General features: G+C 47.0%; 1 protein-coding gene across 1 annotated transcript in view; it reads left to right on the top strand.

Moving 5' to 3' along the window:
* The window catches only part of LOC123990659 (midasin-like), a 61,525-nt gene extending 38,090 nt beyond the window's left edge, over positions 1-23,435 (top strand). The window contains 44 exon segments of the mRNA XM_046291387.1: positions 722-889; positions 1,125-1,339; positions 3,094-3,499; positions 4,311-4,423; positions 4,588-5,257; positions 5,384-5,545; positions 5,737-6,019; positions 6,238-6,476; positions 7,594-7,689; positions 7,998-8,092; positions 8,327-8,451; positions 8,657-8,812; positions 9,028-9,211; positions 9,364-9,547; positions 9,771-9,924; positions 10,147-10,293; positions 10,416-10,542; positions 11,522-11,627; positions 11,811-11,926; positions 12,135-12,539; positions 13,082-13,308; positions 14,158-14,295; positions 14,582-14,775; positions 15,022-15,183; positions 15,396-15,530; positions 15,723-15,861; positions 16,104-16,282; positions 16,391-16,525; positions 16,709-16,847; positions 17,005-17,144; positions 17,146-17,280; positions 18,349-18,501; positions 18,580-18,681; positions 18,835-19,033; positions 19,176-19,343; positions 19,436-19,590; positions 19,678-19,767; positions 19,904-20,019; positions 20,220-20,394; positions 20,603-20,676; positions 20,787-20,901; positions 21,082-21,148; positions 21,640-21,782; positions 21,998-23,435. Coding sequence (XP_046147343.1) covers positions 722-889; positions 1,125-1,339; positions 3,094-3,499; positions 4,311-4,423; positions 4,588-5,257; positions 5,384-5,545; positions 5,737-6,019; positions 6,238-6,476; positions 7,594-7,689; positions 7,998-8,092; positions 8,327-8,451; positions 8,657-8,812; positions 9,028-9,211; positions 9,364-9,547; positions 9,771-9,924; positions 10,147-10,293; positions 10,416-10,542; positions 11,522-11,627; positions 11,811-11,926; positions 12,135-12,539; positions 13,082-13,308; positions 14,158-14,295; positions 14,582-14,775; positions 15,022-15,183; positions 15,396-15,530; positions 15,723-15,861; positions 16,104-16,282; positions 16,391-16,525; positions 16,709-16,847; positions 17,005-17,144; positions 17,146-17,280; positions 18,349-18,501; positions 18,580-18,681; positions 18,835-19,033; positions 19,176-19,343; positions 19,436-19,590; positions 19,678-19,767; positions 19,904-20,019; positions 20,220-20,394; positions 20,603-20,676; positions 20,787-20,901; positions 21,082-21,148; positions 21,640-21,782; positions 21,998-22,183 — 7,617 coding nt within the window. The 3' untranslated portion in view covers positions 22,184-23,435.
* The last annotated feature ends 348 nt before the right edge of the window (positions 23,436-23,783 follow it).

Below are 23,783 nucleotides of genomic sequence, written 5' to 3'. Positions count from 1 at the left end.
TAAAATTCCCTATGAATTTATTTAGTGGCAATGACCTAATCAGATCCATACTACAAATTATATATTTTTTCTGTGACAACAGATTAAATGGAGTGTATTTGAACTATTTTCATAGGATCTTACTCATGATGATTAATTTAAGAGCTTCCTGCAAATCTACGGGAATTTGGCTAAAGACCATGGGTTTCTGCATTGTAAAGGAGTGACCATGCTCAGTTTGTTTCTATGGCAGAGGATGTGGTACAGCTGAAAGTAGTCAGACTTTCCCGTGTTGATGGTTCTCACAGACCAAATTATAAACATTAATTTGCTCGTGATGCGCACCCCTTAAATGATACAAATGTAACAACAACAGCCTGAGCGCATCCGACCTGAAACGATAGCTGTAACCATGTGCCATTCAATGTATTATATGACCGGATCTGATGCTCGCAAGTCAAAAGTCCATGTGTATTCCACAGGTCACATGTTTATACGTGAGTGTTCCGAAACATAATAGGGATTAGGAGATGTTTCACGGCACACCTGAGAGTTCCTCAAGGCACCCCAGTGTGCTGCAGTGATGTAGTCTGCTTTTTTGCACTAATTGGTCTTTTGACCAATCAGATCAGCTCTGAAAAAGATCTGATGTGATTGGTTATAAGGCCAATATCAGAATTGGGCTGCCTGTGTACACGCAAATATATTGACTTGACTGTAGTGCCTGCATTTCTCCTCCCAGCCTGCGGAGGAGCTGCAGTTTGTGTGGTGTGATCTGCTATCAGAGGCCCTGGCGGCCCTGTGGAGCAGCAGTGTGACCTCTGACCCAGAGCGCTGGCTGAAGTGGGACCCCCTGTGTTCCGAGGGACAGATGACATCATCCAAGACACCTCTGTCACCTGAAAACATGGTAGGTTAGGTAGCTACTGTAACATCTATGTGATGTGAGAGGCTCACAGCTTGCCAACAAGCTCAATGTATGTTGTCTATGGAGATATGCGTCAGGATTTTGGATCAATTCACATCACTTAAATGAATTTCCTGCTATTCCGTTTTCAATCAGTTATTTCTTGATTTGAATTTAAGTGTTCCAACTAAGTAATTCTAACTGAGGAGTTCACTCACTCTTCCTGTGTCTCCTCCAGGGTCCTGGCATGCTGAGCAAAGCAGTGTGGTCAAGGTGCATGTTGGGGGTTCTTAGCAGCAGCGAGATGGGGGGTCAGTGGGACCCCACGGGAACGTCCTTCCTCTCCTCATCCCGGGTCACCCTGGGGGAGTGGAGGGAGCGGACCCAACAGCTCCAAGACGTCACCGCCGTGCTGTGGGACAACATGGCTGTCCCTGCCCTGGCTGAGTTCAGGTACGCTCACTGGAGATGTTACCTCAAGCTTACGGAGAGGAATCACCGTACACAACATACAGAACACTGGCACTATAATTAGGGAAATAGCCCTTGCCCTACCTATATCAAATGACAGAATGATGCACATAATTTGGGGGCTTGCACTGTACAGTACCAGACAAAAGTTTGGACACACCTACTCATTCCAGGGGTTTTTCTTTATTTTTACTATTTTCTACATTGTAGAATAATAGTGAAGTCATCAAAACTATGAAATAACACAGATTAAATAATGTAGTAACCAATAAAGTGTTATACAAATTAAAATATATTTTATATTTGAGATTCTTCAAAGTAGCCACCCTTTGCCTTGACAGCTTTGCACACTCTTGACATTCTCTCAACCAGCTTCACCTGGAATGCTTTTCCAGTCTTGAAGAAGTTCCCACATATGCTGAGCACTTGTTGACTGCTTCTCCTTCACTCTGCGGTCCAACTCATCCCAAACCATCTCGATTGGGTTGAGGTCGGGTGATTGTGGAGGCTAGGTCATCTGATGCAGCACTCCATCACTCTCCTTCTTGGTCAAATAGCCCTTACACAGCCTGGAGGTGTGTTGGGTCATTGTCCTGTTGAAAAACAAATGACAGTCCCACTAAGTGCAAACCAGATGGGATGGTGTATCGCTGCAGAATGCTGTGGTAGGCATGCTGGTTAAGTGTGCCTTGAATTCTAAATAAATCAGTGACCGTGTCACCAGCAAAGCACCATCACACCTCCATGCTTCACGGTGGGAACCACACATGCGGAGATCATCCGTTCACCTACTGGACTCTGCGTCTCAAAGACACGGCGGGTGGATCTAAAAATCTCAAGTTTGGACTCATCAGACCAAAAGACAGGATACCACTGGTCTAATGTCCATGGCTCGTGTTTTTTGGGCCCAAACAAGTCTCTTCTTCTTATTGGTGTCCTTTAGTCATGGTTTCTTTGCAGCAATTTGACCATGAAGGCCTGATTCACGCAGTCTCCTCTGAACATCTGATGTTGAGATGTGTCTGTTACTTGAACTCTGAAGCATTTATTTGGGATGCATTTTCTGAGGCTGGTAACTGTAATGAACTTGTCCTCTGCAGCAGGAGTAACTCTGGGTCTTCCTTTCCTGTGGCGGTCCTCATGAGAGCCAGTTTCATCATAGCGCTTGATGGTTTTTGCGACTGCACTTGAAATGTTCTCGAAATGTTCCAGATTGACTGACCTTCATGTCTTAAATTAATGATGGACTGCCATTTCTATTTGCTTATTTGAGCTGTTCTTGCTATTAATATGGACTTGGTATTTTACCAAATAGGGATATATTCTGTATACCACCACTACCTTGTCACAACAGAACTGATTGGGCATACCAGTTAATTGAGGCATACCAGTTAATTAAAATGTATTCCAGGTGACTACCTCATGAAGCTGGTTGTGAGGGAATGCCAAGAGTGTGCAAAGAGAAGAGAGTGGCTTCTTTGAAGAATCTCAAATATAAAATATTTTGATTTGTTAACACTTTGGTTGTTATTTCATAGTTTTGATGTCTTCACTACTATTCTACAATGTAGGAAATAGTCCAAATAAAGAAAAACCCTTGAATGAGTAGGTGTGTCCAAACTTTTGACTGGTACTGTATATACGGCAACTGTTTATCTATTTGATGTGACTATTTTCACTTTATAGCTTTAGTGCTCAGTCTCCCACTCTCACGCTCTCTCTCTCGGTCCTCTCAGGGCTACAGACCTGCGGCTGCAGGGCGTGGTGCTGCGCCGGCAGCTGCAGTCCATATCAGAGCTGTTGCCTCCAGGGCTGCAGGAGAGCTACACAGAAACCTGTGAGAGCCTGGTGGAGGACCAGGACCCTCTGGTGGCCGCCCAGGAGGTCCAGACCACCCTCACAGACTTCCTGCCCCCCAACCAGCTCCCCGAAGGCCTGCTGGGCGCCCTACTCACCTGCCTTCAGCAGTTTGTCCAGAACAGGGTCCAGGGCTCCATCCGTGTCCAGGGCTTCAGCCAGCTGGTCCGCTCTGGGGTCTTCTGGGTCAACATGGGCCTGCTGCAGATCAAGACCTGGACCCCACAGACCATCTTCGACCCGGCCGTGAAGAGGGCCTACAAGCTGGACTACGCCCAGGAGGAGGTGGGCCACTGTCAATGCTGCGGTCTCTTTTTATCTTGCTAACACTGTTACAAACCCCTTTGGCCCTGCAGTCTAGGGAGATGGAAACGAGACCCCTAACATATCTCATGCAAATCATAACAGTGAAAAGGAACAGTGAGAACTAAAAGAAACAGACAACCTAGATCTACCATCAAACACTGGGGTTTATTGTTGAAACACACGGTAATGGGGGGGGGGGGCTGAGCTGGACCCAAGAGAAGAACTAATAAGTATCCCCAAAAGAACCCTAAGCTAGTCTGGCCTGCTTCACGAACAGCTAGCTAACTAACCAATAAAATACATTGGGTGGTCCGCCCAGTTCTAACTAGGGTACTTAGACAAAGTTTTCCTATGGGTAATGTATTCCCATGGGCGACTTGGCTTTGTACCCCCTTTTCCCACCAACAAACAAACAGTCATACACCATAACAATACATACTCACATAATAATGGACAAATGTGACATGTAGGTGCAAAATCAAAATAGAGAGCTCAATCCAAAGAGAGAGAGATTTGGAAAACAACTGACTGGGTATTTAAACCAAGGGAAAGGGGATGTGATTGGGTAAGGGAAAAGGAGCAGGTGTGTCTTCAGTGGCGACTAATGACTGCCACCTGTGACTAGGGCCGAAGGAGAGAAAACAAATACACACAGGATACTTGTATCCATAACACACTGTATGGTAGTAGGGGAGATATCAACAGTCTCTTCTCTTTTAAACATTGGAGTAGAGTGTCATTCTCTTCCCCTATATGTGAAGTTGAGGTTGCCTCTGCCTCTCTTTCCCAGCTGGCTTTGCTGCAGGAGGAGTGGAGAGGACGCAGTCTGTCCTCTCAGCTGTTGACTGGAGCTGAGCTGGAGGAGAGCAGCACCACTGATGGCTTCCAACATCCTCGCATCAGGTGAACAACATACACAATAACAGAAGAACTCACTGTGTCTGACCTAAAACACCATGACATGTATTATGTATTGGCTACAGTTGTTGATCAGATAGTTCTGGTTGACTGTTTTTTTGCCAGACAGGGTCTTTCTAAACTTCAGTGTCTCTGTGATGATTCTGCAGGTACCTGTGGATCCGTATGCAGCAGGTGAAGGAGCAGATAGCAGAGCTCTCCAGAAAGCAGGCCTGCAGGCCCAACGAGCCCCAGTACGGCAGGCTCTTCCAGGAGCTGCAGCACTACCTCTGCAGCATAGGCCAGCCGGCCTCCATAGAGGATCTGCTCTCTCACCTGCTCAAGGCCCTCCAGGGGAGCGGCACCAAATCCAGGTCGGGGGCTCAGGGCCTGCTGAAGGAGGAGGCCGTGTGGCAGGCCTCGCAGCACCGCTTCGCCCAGAGGCTGGCGGAGGAGTACCCGCTTTACCCTGATGTAGTGGGGCCCCTGAGGACTGCCATCCTCCAGCTGAGGCATGGTATGAGACTGGTGGCATCCCAGGTGGCCTCTTCCCTCACCCCGATTCCAGGCCTGCCCAAGCTGGTGTCCTGCCTGCTGGCCTTCCCCTCTGTGTCCCCCAGCATGCCTTCCTACCTAGCCAGGGCAGACTACCTGTGCTCCAGGGGCTGCATGGATGTTCTGAGGGGCCTAGGGAAGCTCTTACCCCAGCAGGACCTGGATCACGTGATTCCAGAGCCAGGAACGTTACTCCTGAATGCTCTGTTGTACCTGCAGTGCCATGCCCTCTCCACTGGTCAGCTCAACCAGGACACACTCAAACTCTTCAGACACATCTGTCAGGTGAGTGTCACACATTTTGATTGGATAACATGGGATGTCAACTTTTTGATTGGTGTTTGTGGTTTGAATCCTATTGATTGACAGGTGGCCCAACCAGTGTTCATGTTTGTCGTGTGATATGTCCAGGCTCTGGTGAATGAGTGGGACGAGCAGGAGAGGCGTGCGCAGGAGAAAGAGCAGCTAGAAGCCAGTCTGTATCGCCACCGCAGCAGACTCCACGGAACAGGTTTGAGTGAGGACGAGCAAGAGGAGAGAGACTTCAGACGCTGCTTCCCCCAGTTCAACAAGGTACACTACAGGACAGTATTTTCAGGGCTAGCCAATGTAATCTCGCTTTGGTTTATCACATTTTACAAAGTTGACTCACCTGGTCAACTTTGCAACCATAACTCAGCTGTCTCTCTCTCTCTCTCTCTCTCTTCTCTCTCCTCTTCTCTTCCTCTCTCCCTCTTCCTCTCCTCTCTGCTCTCTCTACTTAGGACTTTGCTGACATCACCACCCAGCCCAGTCTGGAGGGACCAGCAGACAGAGGAGAGCCGGAGGAGGAGGAAGTGACAGAGGATCCCAACGAGGCTGGCTTCCTGTCTCCAGCCTGTATGAACACTGTGGTACAGGTTCATCAGCGCCTCTGTCTGGGCTACACCCAATCACTGTGGTACCAGACCAGCACTCCAGCCAATCACAGCAAAGATCACATCCGGGCTCTGGTCTCCTCCTATCAGACCACAGCCCCGGTGATGTCACGCTTCTACCATCTCATGGGTGGGTAGTACACTTAGTCACGCCATGTTTGAATTCATTTCTATAAAATTACACATCTGAAAATGAGATATGTTGGGACTTTTAAGCCCTACCTACAGAATGATATCATGTAACTTAATCCTGCTTTTGTCTTTAGGATATTTCCAAATCTCTACTGTTGGCTGTGTTAAAACATTATGACTTTGTCTAAAACCATCTGTCCCCCTTGTGACCCTCAGACTCTGAGATGGACCAGCAGCTGACAGGCACCCAGCTGCTTCTCAGCACCCTGCTGCAGAACACTGTCCAGGGGACCCCAGGCCCCGAGAGCCTGACCCTCCAACCAGACGGGCCCTATGACTTCTACCAGCAGCCCAACATGAGTGAGGCCCGCTTGTGTCTGCCTGTCCTGGAACAGCTAGCCCTGGCCGTCGGACAGAGGCTGGAGGAGTGGCCCGAGCACCCCGCCCTAGTCCAGGTGAGAACCATGCAGAGTGGACACTTCCACCAGTGCCAAATCAAATTTCATTTGTCACATGCCCAGAATGCAACATGTCTAGATCTTACCGTGAAATGCTTACTTACAAGCCCTTAAACAACAATGCCATTTTAAGAAAAATAAGAGTTAAGAAAATATTTACTAAATGAACTAAAGAAAGAAAGTAACAATAAAATTACAATAATAAGGCTATATATACAAGGGGTACCGAGTCAATGTGCAGGGGTACAGGTTAGTCGAGGTAATTTGTACATTGTGGGTTGGGGTAAAGGGACTATGCATAGATAATAGACAGAGAGTAGCGGCAGAATAAAGGTGGTGGGGGTACAATGCAAATAGCCTGGGTAGCCATTTGATAAGCTGTTCTGGAGTCTTATGGCTTGGCGGTAGAAGCTGTTAAGAAGCCTTTTGGACCTAGACTTGGCGCTCCAGTACCGCTTGTCGTGCGGTAGCAGAGAGAACAGTCTATAATAGGGTGGCTGGAGTCTTTGGCAATTTTTAGGGCCTTCCTCTGACACCACCTGGTATAGAGGACCTGGATGGCAGGAAGCTTGGCCCAGGTGATGTACTGAGCCGTACACACTACCCTCTGTAGCGCTTGGTGGTCGGATGCCGAGCAGTTCCCATACCTGGCGGTGATGCAACCAGGCAGGATGCTCTCTGGTGCAGCTGTAGAACTTTTTGAGGATCTGGGGACCTATGCCAAATCTTTTCAGTCTCCTAAGGCGAAATAGGCATTGTCGTGCCCTCTTCATGACTATCTTGGTGTGTTTGGACCATGATAGTTTGTTGGTGATGTGGACACCAAGGAACTTGAAGCTTTCAACCTGCTACTCTACAGCCCTGTTGATGGGAAAGGGGGCATACTCAGCCCTCCTTTCCTGTAGTCCACGATAATTTCCTTTGTCTTGATCACGTTGAGGGAGAGGTTGTCATCATGGCACCATACTGCCAGGTCTCATTGTTGTCGGTGATCAGGCCTACCACCGTTGTGTTGTCAGCAAACTTAATGATACTGTTGGAGTCATGCTTGGCCACACAGTCGTAGGTGAACAGGGAGTACAGGAGGGGACTAAGCACGTACTCTCTGTTCCAGTTGACGGTGGTGATGGAAAGGATCATGGCCTTCAGTCTGGCCAGCCCACTTGCCAAGTTCCTCAACGGGCTGGAGATCCTGCTCAGCAAAGCCCAGGTGAGTCCTGCTGCTGCTCTCCCTTTCCAAGCCTGGTCCTAGAACAGTTTGTGCTGTCGTGACAATGACCAAAGGAATTGACAAGACAATACAAACTGATCTGGGACCAGGCTAGCTATCCTAGGGACACTCCCTTGGGATACGTCCCAAATGGCACCCTATTTCCTCTATAGTGCACTAGTTTTGACCTGGGTCCTGGTCAAACGTAGTAGGCTATGAAGGCAATGTGGTGCCATTTGGGACGCAAGCCCATGTTTTCCATCCATGGCCCTAATCCTGTTTAACCTAACCCCCTTTACCCTCCTCAGGAGTGGGAGAACAACGCCAGCCGCAAGGTCTCTCTGAGGAGGGAGCTGGAGCCTGTCACTAACCTCATCATCCAGTGGCGCAAACTGGAGCTCAAGTAAATAACAGAAACCGCAGGCAGGGTTATAATCCTGGTTAAGATACTATTGTGTATTTCAATGCAATATACCTTTTTATAATGTAATATCATTTCAGATTATAGTTATTGGAGTGTAGACAATTGGTGACCAACTAGCATGCATTTTGAGTGACACTATGGGATAAAATGGGTCTGGTTTCATACGACCCACTAGAGTTGGTTAACCTTTTCTTTCTTCCTTGGTGTCAATAGCTGCTGGTCCAGCAGTCTGGACAATGCCTTGAAGCGGCACACGGAGAGATCCACCAAGCACTGGTTCTCCCTCTACCAGCTGGTTGAGAGGTACCAGGAGGAGCAGAGGATGGGCACCAGCGCAGGTAACTATTGCACATTGCTGATGACCCTAGGTTGTCTTTGTTAGGCATCAAAAGGAAGAAAACAGACTAGAACAGGAAGGGACTACCTGGGACTAATACTTTGTTGAAAAACATTTGAAATCGTTTTCCATTACATGCCCTAATGAACACAACACACAGGGTTCACCATGCTCCATTTCTTTGTCCTGTTTGTTCTGTCCGGTAGAGGGTGATGGTGTGGAGAGTCTGTCCCTGTCCACGGTCTCCTCCACGCTGCAGGCCTTCATGGAGGGCTCCACCCTGGGAGAGTACCACACCAGGCTAGTCATGCTGCTCAGCTTCCACTGCCACCTCCTCCTGGCCCCCAGCCAGCATGGACAAGGTGGGACACACTGCAACACCTTCTCACATAGTCATACTTATATATATATATATATATATACACAAACACACACAGTCAGATTTACACACACACATATGGAGGCACATACATAGTCAGACATCCAGTACATGTGTAGTCTGCACTTATACAGTCGACTGGCTGTCTTGTAATACAGTGCTTGGTGTTGACCTTTCAAATCCTTCCTGCTTTCACAGAACCTCTCTGCCGTCTCCTATGGAATTTGCACAAGTACTATACACAGTTCTCAGAATGCATCCAGACCAAAGTCACTCAGCTCCGCCAGCCCATTGAGAAGGAACTAAAAGACTTTGTGAAGATCTCCAAGTGGAATGATGTCAGTTTCTGGTCCATTAAACAGTCAGTGGATAAGACCCACCGGTAAGGCTACCTGCCAAAACATATCAACATTTTATTGTAAAAAAAATTAAGTTATACCAAACCTTTTTGGAGCTTGAACTCAATACAGTAAGCACAATGTCTCCCACGACAACAAGCTCATTACAATATGTACCACTCTTCTGGTTTTCCAGAACCCTGTTTAAGTTTGTGAAGAAGTTTGAGGCGGTGCTGAGCGGGCCGGTTGCTCCAGCGCTGATTGAGCAGGGCAGCAGTGCCAGCCTGGACAGTGTGGATGCCAACGAAGAGAACACCCCACTCCACAGGGTTCACCATGCCCTGAAGAACACCCTCCCTGGCAGGACCAGAGACCTAAAGGTACAGTACGGCCCTCTGTAGACACAATCACTTTCATTAAATGTTAATATGGCATTTATACCATGGTATCAATGTTCTGTTTCGACACAAAAACGTTCATGTTCTGACTCATAAAATGACAGTTTGGACCAGTATTTCTATCCACAAAGAGCTTCTTCAGTACATTCTCATGAAATTTGCAATGACTGTGCTTGACATACTGTATCTGTGATGTGTGTTCCAGAGTGAGTCCCCAGAGAAGGGACCGGCGGGTGTGGAGCCCTCGTCTCTGCAGGGCCGCCTGGCCCTCCTCACCAGGAAGATGAGGAAGATGTGTGTGACACTGGTGAAGAAGAACCCTCTGCCAGAGCTCTCTGAGGACCTGGATGTCTTCACCGGTAAGGGTTGGAGAAAACCTGGTGTCACAGGTTTTCAATGAAGAACTTCTGCTTGTGCTGCCTCGTTGAGAATCCATCATGAATGACGATGAGAAAAACAAAGGCATCAGGTTTTGGATGAGAAATGTTTTCTTAAGATGTACTACCTCTGATGAGATTGTGGGGGGGAAAGGCCCCTCTATGATTATAGCTTTGACTGTAAGATATTTGTCTATATTTCAGGGGAGATCATCAGCAACCTGCGCGACCTCCAGAGCCTCACGATTGACCTGAAAGCCGAGAAGGAGAAGCAGAAGTCAGAGGTCAAACACATCCTCCAGCAGAAGCAGAGAGCCCTGTCTGACCTCTTCAAGATGCTGGCTGAGATTGGTGAGTCTCTAAAGAGAACTGTTTATCCCAAGTATAGCCAATGTCATTGTGGTAACACCGTCAGTCTACACTGATATTGTGCAGTATTTTAGTTTACTGACGGTGCTGCTGTCTTTCTGCAGGTCTGTCCTACCGTAAGGGCCTGAACTGGAACAGGACAGCGGACCCAGACGAGACCCTGTGTCTACAGCCTCTGGAGCTGCAGACAGCCCTGGCTGCAGTCTGGACCCAGGAGCAGGCAGAGAAAACGTAAGACAAGACACACTCACCTGGCTGCTACAGACACCACACCTGGAATATTAGCAATACACTTTGAGATGCTGTTTAGTATGTCATTGAATAGCTGTGCAGTGGGTCATTGAATAGCTGTGCAGTGGGTCATTGAATAGCTGTGCAGTGGGTCATTGAATAGCTGTGCAGTGGGTCATTGAATAGCTGTGCAGTGGGTCATTGAATAGTTGTGCAGTGGGTCATTGAATAGCTGTGCAGTGGGTCATTGAATAGCTGTGCAGTGGGTCATTGAATAGCTGTGCAGTGGGTCATTGAATAGCTGTGCAGTGGGTCATTGAATAGCTGTGCAGTGGGTCATTGAATAGCTGTGCAGTGGGTCATTGAATAGCTGTGCAGTGGGTCATTGAATAGCTGTGCAGTGGGTCTTTGAATAGCTGTGCAGTGGGTCTTTGAATAGCTGTGCAGTGGGTCATTAAATAGCTGTGCAGTGGGTCATTGAATAGCTGTGCAGTGGGTCATTGAATAGCTGTGCAGTGGGTCATTGAATAGCTGTGCAGTGGGTCATTGAATGGCTGTGCAGTAGGTCATTGAATGGCTGTGCAGTCGATCATCGAATGGCTGTGCAGTCGGTCATCGAATAGCTGTGCAGTCGGTCATCGAATAGCTGTGCAGTGGGTCGTCGAATAGCTGTGCAGTGGGTCGTCGAATAGCTGTGCAGTGGGTCGTCGAATAGCTGTGCAGTGGGTCATTGAATAGCTGTGCAGTAGGTCATTGAATAGCTGTTCAGTGGGTCATTGAATAGCTGTGCAGTGGGTCATTGAATAGCTGTGCAGTGGGTCATTGAATAGCTGTGCAGTGGGTCATTGAATAGCTGTGCAGTGGGTCATTGAATAGCTGTGCAGTGGGTCATTGAATAGCTGTGCAGTGGGTCATTGAATAGCTGTGCAGTGGGTCATGGAGTAGGCGGTTGACTGTGGCATGGAACTGTCTGTTTCAGTTTGTTTACTGAGATGAGCGCTGCGTGGGACGGCTGTCAGAAGTACTTCTACCGCTCGTGGGCCCGCAGAACAGCCATGATGACTGCCCTCCAGAGCGCTGCGAAGGTGAGAGACTGAAAGGAAATGACCAATTGCAATTGAGAAATGTTATTTGGGGTCTAAACCGAATATTTACATGCCATTATCATAGAATCTCCATGGTCTTAACGGTGTCTGGCGCAGTAAATATAACTGTGCTGCAATTGGAAATTGTTGTCTGACGTTTTGAAGTGTTTGCTTGTTTTCCAGGAGCTGGGGATTGGGAACATTGATCGTTGCCGAGGCTTCTCCTCCCACCTGTTCAAACTGCTGCTCAGGCAAAGGCGACGCCTGGCCAAGCTCACAGAGCAGTGGGTCCACCTCAGGTGAACCTTAACCTTTAACCTATGACCTTTAAGCTTACACCTCAGAGCTTACCATCTGGATAGAGTATCTCTGAATATAGCTGCATCTGACAAGGCACTCTGTTCCCTACAACGCCTTATAATATTTAGGATACCGCCTGAGTATCTGGAACTGTAGTTGTCTTTCTCACACTCGTTTTGGCTTCTATCCTCTCTCAAACACATACAGGAGGCTAACAGCCAGCGTGCAGGGCATCCAGGCTCACCTCCAGTCCCACAGTGAGAATGCGGGTGGCCTTCCCCCCCAGGCTTCCCTCCAGGGCTGGGTGATCAAGGCCCAGGGCCTGGCAGGGCAGTGTGCCACCCTCCTCCAGCAGCTATCCTGGATGCTGCAGTGCTGCCCCGAGGGCCCCCAGCAAACTGAGGGGCTAGACGGGCAGAGGGAGCCCACCCTGAGGTGCCCGTCCCCCATGGCGGCTCAGAGGCAGCCCCCTGGTTGTCTGCTGAGGAGAGGAGACCCGGCCTGGAGCCAGCTGAGTCGGTGTGTGGTGGACATGTTGGGTCAAACCCAAATCCTGAAAGAGGAGCTGGATGCAGTGGCACTGCAGTCCACACAGGGGGCGCTGCACTCCTGGTAAGGCCTAGGAGCACAAGATAGCATTACACAGGAATACTGATAGCATTACACAAAAAAAGAGCATTGAGCTTTTGTCTTCATTACTTTTCTTTTAAGATATCCTCTATATTAAAATCAGTGGTTCATTTTATCTTGTTAGATTTTTTTTTTAATAATTTGAAGGTGCACTATGCACCGCCATTTCCTGGTTGTAAAATTAGAATAGTTTGCATAATTTCAGTTTGAGACAAAACAAGCAAGTATAGAGAAACATTGTACCATCTAAATCACTGTGAAATACATTTTCCATAACACAAAATATTGTACTTTCAGCTGTTTTAAGCTGGTGTACAAAACCGAAAGTAAAAGATGCATAGAAGTAGAGCACATAAAAGTTCTACCGCTTCTTTGACTTGCTTTCAATGAGAATGAAAGATCTATAACACACATTCCTATGTGAATTTGGTTAGCCCCAAAAGTTACATATTGCAGCTTTAAGTATAACCTTGCTGTTCATGCTCTATTCATTTGCTAACCCTCCCTTCTCTTCACCTCCTCAGGAGCCACTTCTCTGTGTGTTGCTCTGGCTATGACCGGCTGGGTGCCGTGGCGGCACAGATGCCCGTGGTGGAGCAGCTCTTCACCCCCAACGCCCCAGAGGGTACGGCTGACACCCAGCCTGGTCTGACCCGTGGCCTGCAGTACGTCAGGGGAGAGCTGGAGTCTAGCCTGACTGAGTTCACCACCTGGAAGACACAGCTACTCTCCCTGGGCCACGGACACACAGGTGAGAACAGACCGATCATGCTTTATGAATCAGTCAAATGTATTTTATAAAGCCCTTTTTACATCAGCAGTTGTCACAAAATAGCTTTAAAGCAGTGGTGGAAAAAGTACTCAAGTGAAAGTCACCCAGCAAAATACTACTTGAGTAAAAGTCTAAAAGTAGTAGTTTTAATATATACTTACGTATCAAAAGTAAATGTAATTGCTAAAATGTGTTATATGTTAAGTAAAAGTATAAATAATTCCTTATCAAACCAACCAGACGGCACAATTCTCTTGTTTTTGTTTATTTATGGATAGCCAGGGGCACACTCCAACACACAGACATCATTTACAAATAAAGCATTTGTGTTTAGTGAGTCCGCCAGATCAGAGGTCCGCCCTCCTCTCCCCTGGAACTATTCCCCAGGTAGTTGCTGTAAATGGGAATGTTCTCAGATAAGTGTTTAAATTGGACAATTTTTCCTGTGCTGCTAAGTATTGCAGCAAAATAAAAATGACTTAAGTAGTACTTTACACCACTTCTTTAAAGTAACCCATTCTAGACCCATCATAGAAACATTTGTATTCCAATGGTATTACACTGTTAAAATTATATTATACTTCCATTCCAATGGTATTACACTGTTACAATTATATTATACTTCCATTCCAATGGTATTACACTGTTACAATTATATTATACTTCCATTCCAATGGTATTACACTGTTACAATTATATTATACTTCCATTCCAATGGTATTACACTGTTACAATTCTATTATACTTCCATTCCAATGGTTTTACACTGTTACAATGCTATTACAGTGTTGTTACATTGGCAAAATAATTTTCCCTCTCTTTCTGTAGGTTACCAGCAAACATTCCATTCCGAGTTCTCTGCTGAGCTGGAGAAGGCCATCAACACTGTGCTGGTTGCCGTGCAGACCCTGGTGAAGAGAAAGGATGGGGAGCCGCCGAGAGAACAGCAGACAGACACCAAGAGAGGTGAGGAGTCACCCCTGCTGTCTGCCTCCAATAACACACCTGGGTTGTATTCACTAGGCACCAAAATGGAAGAAAACAGACTGGAACTGGGAGGGACATTCTGAACTTGTCCATAAAGAAACGCTTGTTTAATGCCTTGTATGCTTGTGTGGTTATTGTTGGAGAACTGTTGAAGAACTCACTGTCAAATAAAGCCCAAGAATGACAGAATACGACTGGGCCAAGATGCGTTAACATGATCAATCCTAGTGTTCTGCATGATGTAATTTCCTGTTGTATCTTCCAGTTCCAGAAGAGGAGGAGGAGGAGGAGGAGCCCCAGGAGGACCTGCTGAAGCCTGGTCACCTGAGCCGTCTGCTGGAGGAGGAGTTGGGAGCAGAGGTGGCCTCTCTCTCCCTGGGGGAGGTCAGCGACACGCTGGAACAGCTACTGGAGAGACTCAGAGTCCACCGAGACTCCTGTCCACCTCAGCAGCTCCAGGTACAGTAGTCACACAGCATACACTGTAGCCTATACCACCCTCTAGTGGAGTGGAGATACACAACCACCACTGAAACGCCTTGCAACTCGACGATTCTGTCGGTAATGCCAAGGAGTTCATCATTCTTTCTCCTGAGTTCTTCTGAACGATGATGTCCTGCTGTTTCAGATTGCTTTATCATGATATTCAGAATATATCACCAGTGAGCCTCTGTCTTCCGTCTTTGTCCTGCGTGTTGTGTTTAGGAGCTGAGTGAGGCGTGCAGGCTGCTGGTGCGTCTAGACCCCATGCTGGGGCTGTACTCAGAGCTGGTGTGCTACTACCTGGCTGTGTCAATGGGAGCCCACAGGAGCACTGGGAAACTGCTTTCTGTCCTGGCCGGCATCTTCACTGAGTTAGCCCAGAAGGTACTGTATGCAACCCCTGTACATGGATCTGTTTTCTAACACAAGCACAAATGCATGTTGAAAAAAACAATAGTAGGGAAAAATCTTAGAACAACCTGTAGTTTCAGTAGCTCTTTATTTCTACTGTTTGGGTACGTCACCTAGGCTGCAATGGTGCTACTGTATAGCCACTGTTTCTCTTTGCTGATTTGCCTTATTGTCTTGTCCTGCAGGGCTTCTGCCTCCCCCAGGAGTTGGAGGGAGGGGATGGAGAGGGGGCCACAGAGTTCCACGACTACGAGGGCGGTGGCATCGGCGAGGGAGAGGGCACCAAAGACGTCAGCGACAAGATCGAGAACGAAGAACAGGTGATGCTTCCTACAAGAATTGAAATAAAGTGCAGACACTAAGATCGATGTTATTTGGGTAGCATTGTTCATGAAGGGGTGAATCCTAACTTGCACTTAAGTTGAATTTTCACTTGGTCACCTACTGATATCAATGCATTACTCAGTCAAAATGTATAAAGTTTTGCAAAAATGTTACGTTTTCTGTCGTAGGTGGAGGACACTTTCCAGGAAGGCCAGGAGAAGAAAGAGGAGGAACCTGACAAGAAGAACATTGACGAGGAGGATAACGCTATCGAGATGTCTGAGGACTTTGACGGCCAGATGCATGATGGAGACCAGCAAGAGCCAGGTGGGTGGACAGAACTCTTAACACACAGCCTCATGGGAGTCTGATCACGCTCCTGGGTTATGTTCATTAGGCACCAAATGGAAGAAAATAGACACAGGGAGGGCCTACCTGGAATTTGTCCAATAAGAAACACTAATTTTCATTGTCTGTTGCAAAACATTTCAAACCGTTTTCCATTGCATGCCCTAATGAACCCGACCCTGGTCTCGCATCTCAAAGCGCTCTTGGTTGTGCCTTTTCAGGTGAGGATGACGAGGAGGATTCTGACAAAGAGGAGGATGAAGATCTGGATAAGAAGATGGGCGACCTGGGCGAGGGCCAAACGGACACGCTGGATGAAAGGATGTGGGGTGATGATGAGGATGAGGAAGAGGAGGAGGGCAGCGACAAGGAGGAAGAGTCAGGCCAAGGAATGGACCAGGTACGGAGAGGAAGGATCAGAAAAGAAGGTTAAAATGTCAGAAAGGGCCGTATCTGCTGCTTCTAGTAGGACCATTTCACAAATTATGCTCTTTTGTGGTTTCTTCAGGGGGAATCAGAGCTGGTAGCCAAGGATGACAACCTGGATGCAGCGGACCCCAATAAAGACAACAAGAACAAAGACGACAAAGACCAACAGTTGGACGAGGAGGAAAAGGAGAAGATCCATGAACAAGGGGACGAGGTAAGCTTTCACTGAAAATATATGCATATATACTTTACTGAGCGTATCAATGTTGCATCACAGATTATCCCTGGCATTGCAAGGGGCTTTTTTCTGCACGTTACTCAACACATCTCAGGCTGTAGTTGGGTGAGTTTTAGCAGGAGTGCCAGATAGTGTCTGATTTGAGTATCTGTGTTCCAGCGGGAGTTTGATGAGAACGAGGTGGACCCGTATCATGGGAAGCAGGAGAAGAAGCCTGACCCGGAGGCCATGGACCTGCCTGATGAACTCAATCTGGACCAGGAGGAGGACCAGGCCGGGGACGAGGGAGCGGGAGACGGTGAGGCCTCAGGGGTCAATTGTATATCCGGAAGAGGAAACTTTTTTTGTCCTGTTAACTTGTCACTAAATAAAATAATTAAAGAATAAGGGAGTAGAGGAACCGGTGGAGACACCAGAGAATCAGTGTGTAACAATTTAGATTCTTTCTCCACCAGAGGAAAACCCGTTCGACATTGACGAGAAGCCAATGGAGCTAGATGAGAAGGAGGGAGCGGAGAAAGAGGGAAAGGAGGAGGGTGAAGCTGAGGACATAGCTGAGGATCAGACAGACAAACAAGGAGAGGAAGAAGGCCAGGAACCCAAGACTGAGGAGGAAGAGGGGGGGAGGAGGAGAACAAACAGAGGAGGAGGATGAGGAGAAGGACAAAGGACAAGAGGCAGGGAAAGAGGAGGACTTGGCCATCCCTACAAACGAAGGCCAGAAACCAAAGGTAGTTTGACTTCTTTTCTCTTGAATCATAATGATACTTTGCTTCTTGAAAGTCCAATATCTTCAACTTGACTGCTGACATGCAAATCATTATGGGTCTGTGTCAACAGTGTACTATCACTTTAAAGCTCAGACACACTGGTAGGATTGTCAAACATTTGCCTGCCGATGGTACTTAGACTAACAACACTCTGTTCAGAGGTGCTATCTTTTTTGTGTTCATACAACAAAGACCTTGGACTTCATCAGCCACTCAGCCTTGTTAAAATACTCCAAACCAGAAGGTGGCAGTAGCATTGTTTGGCAATGCATATCCTTGCGTGTTGCTTATGGTCTAAAGCTCTCTGCGCTAATGTTGTTATTTTGCGGGAAATCATTTTTGGTACTAGCCAGATGGCCACAGCTAGATGACTCCGTACGAAGATGACAAAAAAAATATTTAATTCACACTCCATAATCCCATACTGTCAGTGCCAGCCCATAGCCAAATGTTTAGCTAGCTAATGTTATCATATTCGCTAGCTAGCGTAACAGTGCAGTGTCCTTAGCTAGATATCTCGGCAGCTAACACAGGCAGCTGTTTCATGGAACGTAGCTAATCCATTGGGATCTAATTACAATATCAATACTAGCTATGGTGGTTAGCTGACTTGGAGGAAGTATTTAGTGTTGTGTGCATTGCGTCTGTGCACTTAGCTAGCTTCCGTCCCATAACCTAATTTGCATATGAAGTGTGACTGGCTCATCCACGGATGTAGGAGAAAATGCCATATTTTTTTTTGTGCGTCCCCCACGTGGGGATTTCGTGCTCTCTGATTGGCTCGAAGTCAAGTTGTTGGCCACTGACAAGCATTGGGATTCTACAAGTAGAATCTGTAGGTTCATCGCTACCTGTTCAGGTACCGCTTTTGTTCTAGCAAGAGAAGGAACTGCCTCCCACTGTGAAAAGTGAGATTATCAGCAGTGAGATTATCAGCGTGTTTAATGTTTTAAGCACCTTGTGGCCCCAGATGTACCTGAATGCTTTGCTAGTTGAGTGTTCAAAGCCTTTTTTCTTCATTGCCAACAGGAGGACGAAGAGGAGGGTAAGGATGAGGAGCAGCCAGAATCGACAGAGAGGAAGGAGCACAACACAGACGGTCAGACAGGAGAGGAGAACGTCCAGAGTGAGACCGCTGTGGAGCTGGCAGGGGATGCATCCGAGAGAGACCAAGCTAAAGAGGTAGAAACACACACCCATTTACAGCCGAGGTAAATTTGTTATTTGGCTGGCACACATTGACCCTCTTGTGTTGTCCAGGAGCATGGTAGTGGAGCGGCTGATGCCAGCCAGTCGGAGGGACATGAGTCCAAACTCATGGCAAGGATGTCCTCTCAGAAAGCGAGCCAGAGCAAGACACAGGTATGTCTGGTCTACAAATCTCTACAGTGTGTTTTTGAGTTCATGTTTTCTAGTGAATCTGAAACATTTTAAACTGTAATCAAATTATGTTTTGTGTTTTAAGATGCGCTATATATTTCTAAATTTGTTCTTTTGCTGACCTGGCTGTTCCAGAGCTTCAAAAGGAAGCCGGGGCAGGCTGACAACGAGCGTTCGACGGGCGACTTCAACGAGCGAATCAACAAGCGTCTACGCACGGTGGAAAGCACTACGGAGAAGACGTTGGAGAACAAACAGACTCCGGCCCAGCAGGAGTCAGACCTGTACGAGCATATCAAACAGGGAGAGACGGCCTACGACACACAGACATACGGTCAGGCACCAATCACACCACAGAGCAGATATGCCATACCAGTTCACCCCCCTAAGAAGATGATAGTCCAAGATAAGAAGCCTTTGCTTCTAAGCTCTTATAAGAGCCCTTTCACTGAGCCGCTTGCCTCTGCTGTTGACAGATGTTGCCAGTGCAGACCAGCAGAAACCAGACAGAGCCCCACAAGATGAGGACCAAGAGGACGACGACATTGCAATGGATACAGAGGAGCAGGAGGAGGACCTGCGGGCTGTTGAAGCCCAGGAGTTGAAGCCAGAGCAGCTGGACTCGACCAGAGCGTCACAGAAAGGTGCTCTATCCATCTCCTCTCACTGTCTACACCTGTGTGGGTGCTTGTTTGTTTGCCTGTTGTTTGTCTTACTGTGTAATTTCCCCCATCAGGTCTGGACAGTGGAGAGCAGGAGGCTCTGAGGCAGCATGAGGAAAATGAGGAGAGGCCAAAGGACACACAGGGTCACAGTGACGAGGAGCGCCCAGAGAGGAGCACAGAGTCTACCATCCACACTGTTCCAGAGCTGCTAATGGACACACTGCAGGTACCAGAGATCTGATCAGAGATCTGCATAGGGCTATAGTACTGGAGCACTCTGTATAAGATTAGCTGAATGTGTGTGTCTGTCCAGAACCCAGTCCGTGACCCTGAGGAGCTGAGGAGGGAGATGGAGCTGCAGCTGGAGGCCTGGATGAAACAGGCCCCTGGAGACCAGGAGGAGGTACCAACAGTTTGGATATTCTGCTAATACATAAATATTACCGGATACTATTTACCCTGTCATGCGTAATTCCCATGACCTACCTTCAGAAGTTCAGATCTCTGTGTGTTGCTCCTGCTAATATCTTGCCCTATAGGAGAGTGCAGCGGCAGCCATGTGGCACCAGTACCAAACGTTGACCTCGGCCCTGTCCCAGCAGCTGTGTGAGCAGCTCCGCCTCATCTTAGAGCCCACGCAGGCGGCCAAGCTCAAGTGAGTACCTACCGCCACCCCTAGAAGATCATTCATGGAGCCTGGCCTCTGGTCAGCCATCAGACAAAACGCAGACCAGAGCAGGAACATGGTTTTGTAACCTTTCCTATAAATTCATTTATTTTTTCATTTGGAAGATCCTTTTTAATTTCACAACAAATATTAGCTCATCTCTTTATTCTGTTTTCTCTCTGTCACAGAGGAGACTTCCGCACAGGAAAGCGTCTGAACATGCGGAAGGTGATCCCCTACATCGCCAGTCAGTTCCGTAAAGACAAGATCTGGCTGAGGAGAACCAAGCCTAGCAAGAGAGAGTATCAGATCTGTCTGGCCGTGGACGACTCCTCCAGCATGGTGGACAACCACTCAAAACAGGTAGGTCGCTTCACAGAGGGATGAGTGGAGACAACCTTGCAATCAGTGCTGCAGGAACTATGTATGAATTCTAAACGGCACGCTATTCCCTTTAGAGTGCACTAGTTTAGGCCGGGGCTCAAAAGTCTCTGGTCAAATGTAGCGCATAGGGAATAGGGTGCCACATGGGGAAAAACACTATCTCACCTCTGTCTCCTGTGCCTCACAGCTGGCCTTTGAATCCCTGTCTGTGATCGTCAACGCTCTCACTCTCCTGGAGGTTGGGCAGGTGTCTGTGTGCAGGTGAGAGGAGCAGTCACTGAAAATACATTAATATGGATGTCCAGGTGTTTCTCTTCCCCTGACAGTGAGATAACAACATGATGTGTGGATTGTTTTGGTTGTCCCCTCAGCTTTGGAGAGACAGTGCAGCTTCTCCACCCGTTCCAACAACCGTTCAACGATCAGTCAGGTGCTAGGATACTGAGGCTCTGTCAGTTCCAGCAGAAAAAGACCAGGATAGCCCAGGTGGGAGTCCCTTTCCTTCTTCTTTCATTTTTCACTCTTTTTCATTTTGATGATTTGAACCACTTTCAGGCCTGTTCTTTACTGTGATATTGTTCAACAGATCTCTCCCCAAAATATTATTTGAGACAGATTTATTTTCTTCTGAGACTGACTCCCACATTGTGCTCTAATATCCTTTAGTTCCTGGAGACCTCAGCCAACATGTTTGTAGCAGCCAAGCAGCACAGCCTTGGATCCATGAACACAGGTACTCTACTGGGTGGAAGGTTTAGTATGATTACTATAAGCGAGAATGGCTAGTCCCCTAGATCCCACTATTCCTTACAGTAATGGGTTGAGACATATGCAAGAATGTCAGCTGATTACATCATCCTCTGATGCTTTGGGGTCCATGCCCTGATAGTATCTGATGTCCAACAAACAAGCCCTGAGTGGAGCAGTGTGTTGGTAGGGGGCAGAGCCCCAGTACTGTTAGTCAAGGCAGAGTATTGTTCCTGCTACAGTGCCCCTGGTGAAGCTAACATGTCCTCTGTGGAGCCGCTCTGAGGATCACAGTGCAGAGCTGGTATCAGGGCTCTCACTGCTCTCCCTCCGCGGCCCAGAGGACTGGAACTTGTAAGCAGACACCCAGGGCCATTGTGGTGCCAGTGTAAACTGACTGCCTCCCCCTCATCCTGTGCACTTTTTTCCCTCCCTCTCACTCTCATTTTTCACTTTCCCCCCCCCTCCCCTCAACAGAGACGGCCCAGCTGCTGCTCATCGTGTCGGACGGTAGGGGGCTCTTCCTGGAGGGGAAGGACAGGGTGACGGCTGCCGTGCAGGCGGCTCGCAGCGCCAACATCTTTGTCATCTTCGTGGTGCTTGAGAACCCCAACTCCAGGGTAAAGGACTTAGTTGATTTAGATGGAATCCATGTTATGTAGCAAGGATTGTGGATAGTAAATGCAAGGTTTTACTGTCATTTACATGATACAGTCCAATAGAAGTTGCATGTGTTTTGTGAATGGTCAAATCACTGAGATATGATATTCATATTGAAATATCCTGGAAATATTCCACAATATTCCTTTTGACATTTCCTGTAATTTTTCTACAGGACTCCATTCTGGACATCAAGGTGCCCATCTTCAAAGGTCCAGGAGAGATGCCTGAGATCCGCTCCTACATGGAGGAGTTCCCCTTCCCCTTCTACGTGATCTTGAGGGACGTCAACGCCCTGCCAGAGACCCTGAGCGACGCACTGAGGCAGTGGTTTGAACTCGTCACGGCAACCGACCAGTAGGCCAATGAGAAGAAACCATCTGAGAGGGCAGCAACCAACCGCACAACGCCACTCTGCTGCTAGCCTCTCGACAACACACAGACTCAAAAACAGGACTCACAAAGGAAGACTGACTTGCCACTGTATATGTGCCTTTTTTCTTATTTTTACTCTAATTTTAGTAGACTGTAGAGTTTGATAGCAACCTCTGCTGTTTAGTCCTTGTCATCAGGCCAGGGGAATTCTGGAAGTTATTTCGTAATGTAATTAGCATTGCTTTATCTTGCACGTCTATAAAAAAATGTTTGAAAAGAAACAAAATGTGATTCCCTTCCGTGTGAACAAGATACCTCTTTTCCCTGTGTACTATAACCCCCTTCATGTTGTATGGATGTTTTCAGTCTAACATGTTCATCAAGATATTCTGCTTTCATGTAAATGCATCAAATGACCATGTATAGAGCTGACAGTGTTGTGATGTTAATGCACTGTTTGTAAAATAAAAAATAACAAGGAAAAAAAGCACCCCCTTAATTATATCATGGCAAAAGAAAAGCATGCTGATATGGGCTTGATCCATTTAAAAAGTAATCCCAAAATTGTGCCTTGACCAAATGTTTCTGCATCTCACTTTATACTATGTGCTTTAGAAAATGCATCCATTGTTTACTTGGAAATGATCATTCTGCCCAAAATAATGTGGTGTTATTATAAAGCTTCTCTCTCTTTTTCTCTCTCTCTTTCTCTTTCTATTTTAGTCAATGTTTTTGGAAAATGTGGTTCTTATGCACTTTGAAGCTTTGATTGCTAATAACAATTTTGATAAATGCTCCAATTGGTTCCATTTCTCTGGTCTTAGGCTATGTTTAGACAGGTAGCCAAATCCTGATCTTTTGACCAATCAGATCGGCTCTGAAAAATATCTGATGTCAAAAGATGTGATATGATTGGTCAAAATACCAATTTGGATGTTGTGCTAACTGTCTCAATGCAGCCTAAGTGACATCACAACTACATCTGTTTTGCACCTCGACTGTACTGTAGATAAGGTTCATTCACTGACACGTCATTAGAAAATACCATTGCTGTGACATTAGGAAAACAGTGGTTGATGATTGTGCATTGAAATGTTAATCGCCATGGTGTTTTGTAATGTGGAAATAACTAAGCAAACAAATGATTTTCATGGTAGTTGTTCATACCATCTATCAATCACATATGACATGATACATTGTATGATGTTAGGGTTAATAAACTTTTTTAACTGTTTTGAGCACATGTTTTATCATGTATGGTAGTAGCCTACAGTATAACTATTTTATGGCCCCTAGAGAGATTTGGATTTTCAATAAGTACTCCACCCCACAAGAGGGTGACATTGATCTTGTTAATCATCGATGTTGAACCAAGATGGACCAGCCAAAAACAGTGGATCAGCTGTAGAGCTACCTCTATAACCATGTTTGCTACTGTCCGCATGGTTAGCTCAAGGTTACCCGTGGCAGCACTTACATTAAAACAGGTCATACAAATATATGTTGGTAACATGAACAGTAAACCATGGGGTTAGTGTAGTGCCAACGAGGTCATGTTCTCTGACATCATGCTTGCTTTGGGAAAT

Source organism: Oncorhynchus gorbuscha, linkage group LG12 (genome assembly GCF_021184085.1).
Source record: "Oncorhynchus gorbuscha isolate QuinsamMale2020 ecotype Even-year linkage group LG12, OgorEven_v1.0, whole genome shotgun sequence".
Lineage (NCBI taxonomy): Eukaryota > Metazoa > Chordata > Actinopteri > Salmoniformes > Salmonidae > Oncorhynchus > Oncorhynchus gorbuscha.
Note: the sequence above shows the minus strand (reverse complement) of the source record. Positions and strands in the feature narration are given on the sequence as shown.